We start from the raw sequence: 13504 nt of genomic DNA on the forward strand, positions 1-13504 counted from the left end.
TAATAAAGTCATTTTAGATGAAGAAAGGATGTTTTAGTCCGATCATGTATTTTTTATTTTTATTTTTGGATGGAGGTGGTATTAGAAACAAGTGTGTACGCTTTTGTTGCAAGATTTTTAAAAAGTTTCTTTCAGAGTGTAATTAGGCCAAACCTCGGGAGAACTTAGTATATTTAACCCAAAAAATTTATTGATTTCTGTTCATGTAGTAGGCAAATGAATACGAACTTGGAACTTTTGATGAATTGTTAACTTGATTCATGATAGTTATCGAATTGGCCTAGTCCTCCAAAGAAGTCCAGCAAGCTATAAATTACGGAGTAAAAGGTAAGGTTTTGCTTGTGCCATGAATGCGAACTTTAGAATGCTAAATTTTTTTCAATCTTAAATTAGTCTTAAGACAATGAAAGCTTACGAGAGTAATGTAATAAAATTTATTTGAATGTGAGAGTCAAATATTAAATTTGTGACACAATGTTTGTGAGAAGAGTTCAAGTTTTGTTCTTAAAAAAGTATACGGGATGTCAATCATGTCACATCAATTTTAATAAAGAAGAGGGAAAATTGTACTAACATTTTTTCCGAAATAAAAAAAATGAAAAAGTAAACAAAGAAGTCCGAAATATATATTGGGACTTGGGAGGGTTAATAAAAAGTGGGTATAAATTTATGGAAATTTGGGCAATAAGTTGTATTTTGAATTGTATGAAGAGGGAAAAAAAAAAAGAAAAAGAAAAAAGAAAAAAGAAAAAAGAAAAAAGAAAAAAGCGACAACATGAGAAAAAACAGAAAACAAATGAGAGGATAAAATTGGTTTAATGAAAGTTTTATAGTAATAAAATTGATATCCTTTTCCTCTCCCACTTCCTTTCCTTTCCTTTCCTTTCCACTTTTTCCATTCCCTGAATGCCATCTATTTTCTCTGTTCTTGCCACTAGTTTCAGTCAAAGTCAAACCAACCCATGATCAAAACTGACCCTAAACGCACAGTACCCCCACAGACTGTAATGGAGACTAGTCTGTTCAGGCTCCGCAACTGCATTTCTATCTTCTTCTCTGCCTGCTTCTTTTTCACTGATTCTTCCTCTTATATTCTTCCTATCGGAATCCATCCCCTAGGTCATTTTTTCTCTCCCCTTGATATGTAGTATATATAATCTCATGTATATTGATATAATTTATATATATAATTCATTGGTCAATATGCAATTTTTTGGTGTGAATTCGTTGAATTAAGATATAAATTCTGATTGCAGATGAGAAGTACTTTGCTTCTGGGGTGATTAAATGCAAGGACGGATCGAAATCCTTCACCAGAGACCGTATCAACGACGATTTCTGCGACTGCCCTGATGGCACTGATGAGCCTGGTAGTGCTTAAACCCTAATTCCAACATACATAAAATTCGAATTGTGTATATGCTATTTATATGTGTATATATTCGATACTTTAGCAAGGTACTAAGATATGTTTTAAAGTTGAAGCGAATTGTTACTTCTGTAAACCTTACTGGTATGAAATTTCATATGCAAGCCTATTGAAATGCTCAGAAAGGTTTGGATAATATTTTCAAATGGAATGATTTTATTTATTTATTATTATTATTTTTTTATGTGATGCTGGCCAAAAAAAGTTAAAAAAACAAACATATCAAGTTTTTTGATCAACAGAGATAAGAATCGAAATCTAATCCTGCTTTTGTTTGGTTGCCAGCACCTCACTGAGTTGTGCTATGCGGGATGTGGAATATAGTTTGAAAAACACTTTTGCGGGTTCATCCAATTGAGGGAAAACCTAGGAGACTTTTCACACGGTCTCGAGCGAACTGATCCATTATTATTGAAGCAATCGATTTTGACTTAGGCTCACACCCATCTACTCTACCAAGAACCAGTTGTTGAACGTTTTCGACTTTGCGATTTCCCCATCCAAATGCTCCAGGCTTAATCTGTTTGCCCTTGTAGAAGAATTGTTGGTAGATCACGAACACCCCTTTAAAGTGCGATCGATTCTTCCTTTTCTTTAAACTTGAATTGTTGAAGTTGAAAGAACAATTCTGCTTTGATGACCGGTAACAATGGATCTACGATTGGAACGAATACCGATCAATGGAACAAAGATGTTCTAAATCAGTCCTATGTATGGTATGTGTGTTCTCAATATGAAAAATAAACAATCTCTGGAAAATCTTACAATAGCTCTCTAGGGTTTTGAAAACTTGATCACAAGAGCCGTGATGATTTTAGTGATCAAAAAGAATATATATAGGTGTTTAGAGAGGCCTAATAATCATGGGAAAACTTAGCAACCTTGTGCAAAAGTTTCTCTCGAAAACCTGACCAAAAAGAACATTTTTGGAAACGCAACCGGGTTGTACTTTGACCAAGAGCTACTTTTCAACCTGTGAAAAGTGCAACCGCAACTGGTTGTGTTCTTAAAACAGAACCGGTTGAACTTTAGCTGAGGGCAAAAATAACCTGTTTTAACCGTAAATACTCAAAGCTCTCAATCCAATCATAAAAGATATATGTGCAATGTGTATCCTTACTCTCTTACCGGTCTAAGTGATGTTCTAATTGATCCAGAGTAGGCTTGCACATATAGTTCCGCTTCCGACATTGTGACTCAAAAGTAACCTTACAATTCCAACTCGATCGGTTTGACACCGAAATTTGCCAATTACAAAATGTATACTCACTCACCACTGTGCTGGGCTTTGGCTTCTTTTTTTAATTTTCTTTTTATTTATCAAAAAGAAGAAAAATTTATTTTGTGAGTGTGGGATGCATGGCCCAACTAATTTATAAAAATGGAAAATCAACACTTGGGGTCCCGACGTTACTTTTAATAAATACATCGAAAGAAAATCCGGTTGGCTGCATTTTTTTGATTATTTTACATGCAAATGGTAACATGTTACCTAGTTATTTGCTTGTTGTGATCTCAATTGTATTATGTCGTAGTGTTTTTACTAGGCCTTCTTTTTTTTTTTTTTTTTTTTTTTTCTGGATTCTTAGGAACTTCAGCCTGTCCAAAGGGCAAATTTTATTGCAAGAATGTGGGAAGTACACCTCGCTTTCTGTTTTCTTCGGGGGTCAATGATCACATTTGCGGTAAGTAACATAACTAAAATAATGTCCTCTCTTTTCTTTCATCAGGTTATTATCTGGACAGGGATTCTTTCACTATTTACATATGTTCATTTACTTAAATTTGGCGCATGCAGCAATATATTTTGTTCTTCTTACCTTTAAACATGACAACCTGTGGCCTGTTTCTTGGGCGGGATTTTTGTTCCAAATTACACTGATATTAGCATCATTTTCTTTTTTGAGGGCTTAAAGGATTCCTTGATGCACGTGCTCCGATTGCCATTCTAGTCTGAAATTACTAACATGACATATTTTCATGAACCAAATCCATCATTTGCATTCAAATGGACCAACTTAGATTGGACACTTGTTAAATGTGTTTTACACTATTGAAAATGTTCATGTATTGCACGGTCTTGTTGCTTTCATAGTTGATTTTGGATGTTAGCCAACATGATGTGGCTCCCTGTTTCATTCTAGTAAAATTAACGCAATATTTTTGGTAAGAACATACTCACCCAACTCAACACACAAACACCTACTATTGTATTTTCTATGTTCTGGAATTTTCCATTCGCAGTTAAACCAAGTTATCTATGTTAATACTGTCTCATTTTGGTTATAATTTGGGTTCATTACTCTGTTCTCTGGACTCAATAAAAGTGGCTCTTGTTCTTGCCCCTTCATTATTTGATTCAGATGCCAATTCGATATCTTTATAGATTGCTGTGATGGGAGTGATGAGTATGATGGCAGCATCATTTGTCCAAATACATGTGTCATGGGTGGAAATGTTGCATACAAGACGATGAATTATGGCTCAAGAATCAGGGATCTGGGTTCTATTGATGCAAAAGAAACTAAAAATGGAGTTCATTTGGAGGGATCAACTCAGGAACTTACTGGTATTAATTTTTTTTTTTTTTTTTTATGACAAATTTAGTGTGAGTGAATATCATCTTTTAACAATAAGTTGGGATGGGTGATTTCAGGCATAAAGATAGTGATAATCCTACAGGCAGTAGTTATTAGTTTTGTGGTGGCGTTTCGTCTGTGTCATCGGTGCGCCAGATCGAGAAGAAGACATTCTCGTTCAATAAGTCTACCTTGAGCTGGCTATTGTGAATTTGGTAAATTTCTCAGATAGTTTCCCTTTACTGCATTTCAATTCTGCATAATAGATTGATCCCCCCACCCCTGTTTTTGTTCTATAATTTTCAGGTTCCTTTTGCACTGTATTTACTGATTTGTTGATAGACTCCTTTAGATATGTGCAACTGACTTGAATCAGAGCTGGAATCCTACATACACGTTCCCTTAGCGTGACAAGACCAACCTGGAATTTTTTTAGAAATTGTTCCTTTCATCAATGTATGACATAATTGTGTAAAAAGCCATTTGATAGTGTAATATATATGTATGTATAAGGAAAGCTTTTTTTTTTTTACCTCCAAAATTATGTACCCTAGTCTTACAAGGCTATTATTATTCTGAGTGTGGTGGTTGTCTCGAATTGAAAAAACTAGTTAGGTTGTTCTTACACTTAAGAAGACACTTCATCATGGGGATATTTTCACAGATTGCTTCTCTCCTATTGCTTTTCTTTTTGACATTTCCTCCGAATGATTTGGAGATATTTACTGGTTTTAGTTTCTGCCCATCCTTTTATGTTCAATTCCATATGTTCAGGGTTAAAAAACATGCTACTTTATGGCTTTGAAGTTTGAACCAATATGATGGTTGAACTCAAATTGGCTCACTTCATTTCAAAACATAATGTCAAAGCATCAATCTTACCTGTATCTTAATAATTTATCTGGAATGCATGAGATCCTCCACAGCTTCTATGATTCTAGTTAATTAGCATTTCTGGATAAATTTTACCTTGTGAATGACCACAGCAGTGAGAATGCTCATGCTATATCTAGTGGAATTTTTGTAGGTTTTTTTATTTTTTATTATTTATTTATTTATTTTTATTTTTTATTTTTAAATATATATTTTTTAGTAGTTAGCAAATTATTTAACAAACAATACTTAAGTTCTCATTTGTGAGATCGACAAGGTTCTCATTGGTGAGATCTACATCATACTGACCACTGACGTGCAACAATAATAAATGTATGTATTCTCCTATCATATTGAATAATAAATGTGTGAATTTGGTAAATGGTTATATACCCTACCATATTGAATTTCGTAATTAAAGATGGCATGTCTATTTATTATGAATTCACATCGATGTAAATTTTACTATTTATTATAAAACTTGTTACATCATGCGTAATCGCTCTACGCAAAAAGAACTGTTTAAAGGTTTCTATTTTTGATGCAATATATTCTTGAAAATTAAGGAATTATTTAAAATTGTTATAATTGTTTTCTATTTAATTTTTTTAAAAAATAATTTCAAGAATTAAAGATAAATTTATGTAAATATTCATCAAAATATTATGATTTTTTTCAAAAGTATTTTAATAATAAAATGTCAATAATTCCAATAAAAAAAATAACAAAACTGAAAATTTGGTTGAAAGTACTTAAGACTTTGTTATTGTTAAAAAATAATAATAATAATTATAGGACCCCATATGATTAAAAAGATAGGAATATCCTATTTCTTAATTTTTTATTTTTTATTTTTTATTTTATTTTATTTTTTATACTTTCCTTATTAATCAAATTCGAAGAAGTCGACTCTTTCATTTCCGAAAAAAAATTCGGGAGTCCCGTATCTTATACCTAACCTACCAAATCCCCGAGTTTCTCCACGGTAAACAACTAAACGTGCGGGTGGACGCCATCGTAGAGAATTATCAGAGATTGTTGATTGCTCAATGATCCACAAACTCCCAGTTTCATCACTTGATGCGTATGCTCTCTCTCTCACAAGCTATTTCTTATCAAATATTGCTTATTTTACAGACGTATTAACTTTGTATTGCACACTACCTGCTTGACATTAGTCCCCTTCGAAATCTTTCTTCTTTTCATTTGCTTGTGTGTGTACACACGCATGCTTGTGTGTGTGTGTGATTTTATACATGTAGTTCACCTTGTGATTTGATGCTTGCTGTTACATGAATGTTACGAAAACTACCCATAACCATAAGCTGGCCACGTTGTTAAGTTATTAGTGTATGAATTCTGGTACTATGCACCATAATCATGGTAGCCCACTGCCTTTGCTTGAAGCACATCACAATCATATAACACAACACTAAAACAGAAAAACTTTCACATTCTTGTTCAGTAAATAGCTTTTTGTATAAAAAGCATTCAAGGTGGTCTCTTATTTGAATGTCCCGTTCTGGTTCTGCCTTTCTCTCTAATTGATTCAATCCATCTCTTATAGTGGTTGTTTTGCCCTGTCTATTCTTAATTATGCAAATGCACAGAATGAGCAGTTTGGGTTGTTGTTTTCACTTTTTTATACATCCTCAGCCCTGCTAGTCCATTGTAGTACAATTGCTGTATTCTCTGCACAGACCAATGACAATCCTTAACAAATTACATTTTTCTATTCTAGTTTTTTCTTCTTTTAGCTTCTGATATTGGATCGCGCCGAATGTATACTAACGTTTTCGTTTCATAATTCTTTCACAGACCAGTCATTGGCTACATTGAATATTAATGTGCAGTGAAATTGAAAATGTTGATTGCATCTAAAAAGCTTATCGGATTTATTTGTCCTTTCTATTACTCGTTTCCCCAATTTCTTTCCATTCACTCGATCTCTCCATCTCAGACACTTGAAGATTCCATTAGAGCTGCTGTTGAAGCTAAAACCTACCAACAAATTCCTGATCTACTCGGTGCCTCAAAAGAATCTTTCCAAAATCCAAATCCATTCTCATTTCTCTCCACCTTCTCCCAAAACATTAGAATCCAAATCATTGATGAAATTTTACAATCTTTCATGTCTCTCAGACCTCGTTCTCGCCCCAAGGTTGCCTATTCCTGCCTCATCTCCTACACCCTCCAAAGCCCTAATCCCCTTCCTCTTGCGCTCGCCATTCTCCAACGCACTCTTCGCTCTGGCTGTCTCCCTGTCCCCCAAACTCACCTTCTTCTTTCAACTGCATGGCTAGACCGCCGGCATCAATCTGAGTCTGTAAGGACCATTCTGTTGGAGATGCAATCAATTGGATATCACCCCGACTGTGGCACTTGCAATTACCTTATTTCATCGCTATGTGCTGTTGACCAGTTAACAGAGGCAGTTAAAGTGTTGAAGGGCATGGGTAGGGCTGGATGTGTTCCTGACTTGGAAAGTTATGGAGCTGTAATTGGTGCAATGTGTGCTATTAGAAAGACTACTGATGCAGCAGAGATGATGAAAGAAATGGTGATGAAAGCTGGACTGACGCCAAGGCAGGAAATAGTGGTGAAGGTAGTTGCAGCAATGCGTGCAAAGAAAGAGATTTGGAGAGCCGTTGAGATGATTGAATTCTTGGAGAAGGAAGGTTTCCATGTGGGGTTCAAAAGCTATGAATTGGTTGTTGAGGGGTGCCTAGAGTGTGGTGAGTGTGTTTTGGCGGGAAAGGTAGTGATGGGGATGACAGGGAAAGGTTTTATACCATATATTAAGGTGAGGCAGAAGGTGCTTGAGGAGTTGGCTTGTGTTGGGGAGTGGAAACTAGCTTGTGCTTTGAGACACAGATTTTCAGAACTGAAATCTTAGCTTCTTTAGTTTTTATTTGGAGTTGCAACGAATTTGGGGTCAATGCTCTACAGCCAACTGGTCGATAGCTATCTCTTCTTCATACACCAGCCAAGAGCGAGTTGGTTGTCTAAATCCATTGTGGAGTGCTGACAAGTTCCCCAAATGTGTATGTAAATTGTGTCAAATTTTTAAGAAATAATCATGTCAGATTTGGTCAAGAGTGACTCAACATCTTTTTGTTCATCGTCATCATCAAATGGTGATGCAGTTTTGGCTCACGTCTTCCCTTCCAGCACCTGGTGTAGGTAGGACAGACAGACACTGGGTTATGTACTTTATATGACTCACATGCATTACGCCTGGCAATATATTGAGCTACCACAATCTGCAAACTCAACGGTACAGATTATGGAATCCAGGCTGGTTTAAAATTTGAGTCAGCAACATCTAGTTTGTGCTGTTGCCCCGACCAGAATTGAGCAAGACCCCTAACTAGTTGCAGAATTTTAAGGATTTACTATTTTCTTCCATGTTCTCAGCACCAGCACAAAGAGTGTTTTAATGTGTAAAGATTTAATATTTGAATGAAAATATCCTCATCCATATATCTAATGGAATTTCAGGTATCTTAATGCATGCTTCTTGTGAGCTCACATGATATAAATGCTTGAGCCATCCATCCAAAGCAAATAACTTGGTTGGTTACTTGCTGCGTCTTAGCATGTATGTATGATTTGCACAAAATAAAACTGGAAACAATATCAAATTAGAAGAATGTGCATCAAGAAATGATGACCATCAGCAATTCTAAGTACTTAATGAAGAGAGAGAGAGAGAGAGCATATAAATACAATTCAATTCAATGATAGTATGTTGACCTAAATCACATTTCAATAACTGCTGAGAGATAGTAAAACTTATTGAGGGCTTAGTTACCTACCACACACAGTCGCACAATTAAATGCTTTGTTAAGCATGGTGAATTAGAAATTGAGGGTTGATAGAAGGTACCAAGAAAGAGTGGAAGGCTCGTGAGTTAAAGGGACAGATGCCCCTACATGTGGGTATTGTTTGGGGACAACGTAAAGAAATTGTAGAGGCGTGCAAACAATTCACATGGCATGACATCATCATCACCATCTATCTCACAATCCCCTTAGTTTCCTCCACAGCTCATCCCCAAAATCCCACAACTCCCACTATCTATCTCTTTATCTTTCCATTAACACAGACTGGCATCCTCATATAATTTATATGTATGTGTATGTGTATCATTGTGTATACAAATAATAACCCACAGATTCTATAAGCATGTTCATTATTTTCTTTGTTAAGCACGTCTTCACCTTAATAAGCATAAAACTGGTACTAAAAAGCATGTACTGACTTTGATTTATTGTTTTTAATTTCCCCCCACATTGGGGCAGCTTTGAGATAACTTAGACCCATCACATGGTCATGCCAAGAGAAGATGCAGCACAAATCACTGACATTTTTGCAAAATTTTGAACCACGTACAATAAGCAAATAAATCTTAAGTACATATATAAAGAGAGAATATTTGAGAGACGAAAGAAAGGTAAAGACAGCGAAAATGATGATTTAATTGATAGAAGTGGTTTAATCTTTACAAATTTGAGAGACAGGCTGGATAGGGTCACAGACGAAGAAATTGAGAAAGAGTCGGAAAGGAAGAAATTGAGGGAAAGAAAGCCGATTAGGTCTATTATTATTATTTTTTAAAGATTTGAACCAAATTATAAGTACGAAAAAAAAAAAAAAAACCAACCAGTGGTCCGCCCCCACTGGGCACACTGCAGTAGGTCCGTCCCAGAGCGCAATGTTCGTAAAAAAAGAGAGTATTATAAGCTGCAGCTAAAGGGACAGTGGGAAGAAGCACATGGTCTCTGATACCTTAGTTATTGAACTACTGCTACTTTCCATTGACACCCAAAACAGCTGTGGATAGCTGTCCCAATCTTCCCATGTGACCCCACTATGCATGAGAGAGAGAGAGACACTTTTAATGTGATGGTGATGATATTGTTCTTGTGGGGCTATCCTTCATTCTAACGATATACAGTGTGTATATATATATATATATATATCTCTAACCATATATCAGAAGTTCCGTTATATAGGCTGTATTCTGGTTAGGTTTGGTTTTGCATTGTTGTTTATTACCTTCGTCTGCATTTTGTTAGGTATATAGCTTAAGAGTTGTTAAGATGGCACAATTGCCTCCAAAAGTGCCACACATTTCACCGAATTGGCCTGAATTTTCTCACCAAAGAATGCCTTCCTTGGACAATTTTGAACCAAACACCACCACCCAAAATCCATCATGGGTCGATGATTTCCTCAGCTTCTCATCGGCCAAACACGGATCCCACCGGAGATCCGTTAGCGACTCCATTGCCTTCCTTGACCCTCCAATAGCTTCCGGCAATGACACTGAGTTCGATAGGTTGGACGATGAGCATCTCATGTCCATGTTCACCGACCAAATGGTGACCATGGACGTGGGCCCTACCGTTTCCTACTCCAACCCGTCGACGCCGTCCGATCATAATAGCATCAATGATGATAAGCAAACACAACCTGATCAGCAGGAGGTGCAAAGCTCATGCGAATTGGACACACAACATGCAACACCAAATAATTCCAGTGACAAAATCATTGATCCAAAAAGGGTCAAGAGGTAATCCATACAATTACATCATGCAACTAAGTTTATTTTAGAATGGTGCGTGAAAATTTTATAGTAGGATGGTTATTAATGTCTGATTTTCTTTTTGGTTTGTAATTTAAACATGATATATATATATATATATATATATATACACACACACACACACTACTAGAATATAGTAATGAAGTATTAATGAATTTAAACAAACAACTTAATTAAGATGACACACACAAACACTACTATATTATGCAAGAAACATATGTATGTTTTCTATATATATTAACTTGAGTTGAAATATTGTAAATAATACTTTTTTTGTGTGTCTTTTGGCATTAGAATCTTAGCCAACAGGCAGTCAGCACAAAGATCACGCGTGAGGAAGTTGCAATACATAACTGAGCTTGAACGCACCGTTACATCATTACAAGTATGTCATTTTAGCCTATGAAATTAATAAATACAGTATATGCTACTATATATTTGAAGTAGTTTTTGAAGCATTTCAATATTGCATGGTTTAAAGTGACTAATTTTGATTAATGTTGTTATTTTTATGAATTGAGCAAGGCTGAAGTGTCGGTGTTGTCGCCAAGGGTAGCATTTTTGGACCACCAACGCTTGCTTCTAAACGTGGACAACAATGCTCTTAAAGAAAGAATTGCAGCTCTCACTCAAGACAAGTTGTTTAAAGATGGTAAGTCATTATTTAATCGCCTAGCTTACTCCTTGCTTAGAACTGAAACAATTAAAAGAGTTTTCGGATCGATGTTTCACACAAATTAAAATAAAAAATATATATATAATACCAAATCCAATAATTTCATTCCCACCTCACAATCAAACTCCTCTTGAATGGTTGGTAAACTTGCATCACCATAGATGGATATATCTAACAATGAGCCAGTGCTAAAGAGTCAATGAGTTCTGCTTCTTTCGCCATATTAATTTTCAATTTATAAGAAGATTAAGTTCTTAATTTGAACCCAATTATTGAAACTAATCCATGCATGTGAAAGTTATGCCTTGGCTTACATGTAGAAGTGGTGTGTTGGTTTGAGGTTAATTAACATAATAATTGTTGGTGGTATACAAATAATAATATATGCAGCTCATCAGGAAGCACTGAAAAGGGAAATAGAGAGACTAAGGCAAGTGTATTACCACCAAAACCTTAAGAAGATGGAAATTACGATGCCACCATCTTCATCTTCTTCTTCTGATGCCAATGCTTCGATGAAAGAGGAGCAGCTCGTCAACTGAAAGAGAAAGAGAGGCTATATTGTATGGCTCGATCTATTTAATTACTCATTAATTCTCTCTCTACCTAGCTACTATGGCCAAATGATAGATGATGAACCTTACATTTTCTACCAAAGAAGTAAAGAAAAACCCATCTGCATGCTCAAGATATATATATATATATATATACACACACACACACACACACACACACACACACACACATATAAGACTTTGATGTGCTTTTATCTATTGAATCACATGAAGAAATATGTAATTTTGATTCATGACAGATGAATTACGTACCAATATTTTGGGATTGTGGAGAGATTTCTTAATTAATTGGGGAAAAAAAAAGGCAATCAAATTGAACCATTATTATCTCATTCAATTTGAGTCAAAAATACTTTTATAAAACAAAACCTATCAAATTCTTGTTTCATTCTTATGCTTATTCACTGAAATAACTTTAGTCACTTTATTGGGAGAAATTGACCCGAGGGGATGAAGATGCCCACGGAGAGCCAGAGACAGGCCATGTACATATATATATATATATATATATATATATATTTGGTGCTCTGTGCTCCCAACTTGCACATTCACATGATGTGTTCCTCCTCTTGGTGGAGACCACTGAAGATCACATGATGGGAGGTAGGAAAAAGGATATTTTAGAGGGAACTAATTGTTTTTCACTCATCAATGACTTTTAAATTCTTTTTAAAAAATAATTGTTGGAAGGAGGGGTAACGATAATGGGATGCATGAAAGAAATTGGTTGTCAGCAAGTTGTTTGATGTCAACTTGTGGAACCTTTTTCTGTGGTTTTTTGTTTCTATCAAGTACTGATATTGTCCTTTTGTTGTATGTTCTTTCAAGTAAAGTAAAAGAAAGGACAGAGGAAAGCTAAATGCTTAATTCAGTTAAAATTTAGTAAGAATGGGGTCTCTAGTCTTGACTCTTCAATGGTTTCAACCTTTTGATTGATAAATTTATGATAAGGATTTCAAATATCTGAATGGTGGAGCCATTCCAATTTGCAATGTATGGAAAAAACATCACGGTTTCAGGTACATCACTCAGTCTATTGTCTGTGTTTACCCTAAAATTTAGGAACGAAGAGGAGTCTAAATTTTATTAATTTCAGAAAAATAATACAATTCTTAGTGTTCGATTATATTATAATGGTTCGCCGTATCGTCCAATATGCAATTTATAGGTCGATACATGACCCCCTTTTAAGTCCAATACTCTTTTCAAGTTCGATACGCAATTTGTATCAGTCAGTTTACATTGACTTTGTTCGAATCTGTTATACCATGACCGATACTGCAACTAAGAACCATATTTTATAATATAGAATCTTTCTTTGATTAAATCTTTTTGAAAAAGTACATGAACTTGATCTTGAATCGATGGCTAAGTTTTTCTTCAAATCTTTGAGATTGAAAAAAGACTTTATTAGATTTTCGAACGAGGATCGATGGAGTTTAAACTAAAACGATGGATTGAAGGTCTTCAAAAAAGAACGAGTGTGGCGTGTTCGTTGTTTTTCATCTTCAGAATATTCAAGTATTGAAAGGCTTCAATGAATAATGACACTTGTGTGACGTGCTTGTTATTCTTCATCTTTAAAATCTTCGAGTGTTGAAGGATTTCGATGAAAAACGATATTTGTATGACGTGCTCGTTGTTTTTCATCTTCAAAATATTCAAGTATTGAAAGGCTTCAATGAATAACGAAACTTGTGCGACGTGCTTATTATTCTTCATCTTTAAAATCTTCAAGTGTTGAAGGACTTCGATGAAAA

General features: G+C 35.2%; 3 protein-coding genes across 4 annotated transcripts; all 3 read left to right on the forward strand.

The window, feature by feature from the left end:
• The first annotated feature begins 859 nt into the window (after positions 1-859).
• On the forward strand, positions 860-4671 carry LOC132308935 (glucosidase 2 subunit beta). The gene is made up of 6 exons (XM_059807236.1): positions 860-1119; positions 1257-1370; positions 3019-3114; positions 3816-3998; positions 4086-4223; positions 4315-4671. The coding sequence occupies exons 1-5, from the start codon at positions 963-965 to the stop codon at positions 4202-4204; spliced, it is 669 nt and encodes a 222-aa protein (XP_059663219.1). The 5' UTR covers positions 860-962; the 3' UTR covers positions 4205-4223; positions 4315-4671.
• A 1153-nt stretch (positions 4672-5824) lies between these two features.
• On the forward strand, positions 5825-8392 carry LOC132308936 (pentatricopeptide repeat-containing protein At1g06270). 2 transcript variants are annotated; one of them, XM_059807237.1, is made up of 2 exons: positions 5825-5965; positions 6700-8391. In XM_059807237.1, the coding sequence occupies exon 2, from the start codon at positions 6746-6748 to the stop codon at positions 7775-7777; it is 1032 nt and encodes a 343-aa protein (XP_059663220.1). In that variant the 5' UTR covers positions 5825-5965; positions 6700-6745; the 3' UTR covers positions 7778-8391. The 2 variants fall into 2 exon arrangements, with proteins under 2 accessions (XP_059663220.1, XP_059663221.1); XM_059807238.1 differs by having other exon boundaries at positions 5900-5965; positions 6705-8392.
• Positions 5887-11977, forward strand: LOC132308937 (basic leucine zipper 61-like). Its single transcript, XM_059807240.1, has 5 exons — positions 5887-5965; positions 9964-10460; positions 10788-10878; positions 11019-11145; positions 11560-11977. Exons 2-5 carry the CDS (start codon positions 9988-9990, stop codon positions 11709-11711), a joined length of 843 nt encoding a protein of 280 aa, XP_059663223.1. The 5' UTR covers positions 5887-5965; positions 9964-9987; the 3' UTR covers positions 11712-11977.
• The last annotated feature ends 1527 nt before the right edge of the window (positions 11978-13504 follow it).

The sequence above is a fragment of the Cornus florida genome, unplaced genomic scaffold, assembly GCF_030987335.1.
Source record: "Cornus florida cultivar Cherokee Brave unplaced genomic scaffold, ASM3098733v1 CherokeeBrave_3.0.0_Hap2_Chr05, whole genome shotgun sequence".
In the NCBI taxonomy this organism is placed as follows: domain Eukaryota; kingdom Viridiplantae; phylum Streptophyta; class Magnoliopsida; order Cornales; family Cornaceae; genus Cornus; species Cornus florida.

Excerpts from the sequence above, each read along its gene's own strand:
- LOC132308935 (XM_059807236.1), top strand. The coding sequence starts at position 963 with ATGATCAAAACTGACCCTAAACGCACAGTACCCCCACAGACTGTAATG. Across the intron at positions 3,115-3,815 it reads GGTCAATGATCACATTTGCG|ATTGCTGTGATGGGAGTGAT; the intron begins GTAAGTAACATA and ends ATATCTTTATAG. Across the intron at positions 3,999-4,085 it reads ATCAACTCAGGAACTTACTG|GCATAAAGATAGTGATAATC; the intron begins GTATTAATTTTT and ends GGGTGATTTCAG.
- LOC132308936 (XM_059807237.1), top strand. The coding sequence starts at position 6,746 with ATGTTGATTGCATCTAAAAAGCTTATCGGATTTATTTGTCCTTTCTAT.
- LOC132308937 (XM_059807240.1), top strand. The coding sequence starts at position 9,988 with ATGGCACAATTGCCTCCAAAAGTGCCACACATTTCACCGAATTGGCCT. Across the intron at positions 10,461-10,787 it reads GATCCAAAAAGGGTCAAGAG|AATCTTAGCCAACAGGCAGT; the intron begins GTAATCCATACA and ends TTTTGGCATTAG. Across the intron at positions 10,879-11,018 it reads GCACCGTTACATCATTACAA|GCTGAAGTGTCGGTGTTGTC; the intron begins GTATGTCATTTT and ends GAATTGAGCAAG.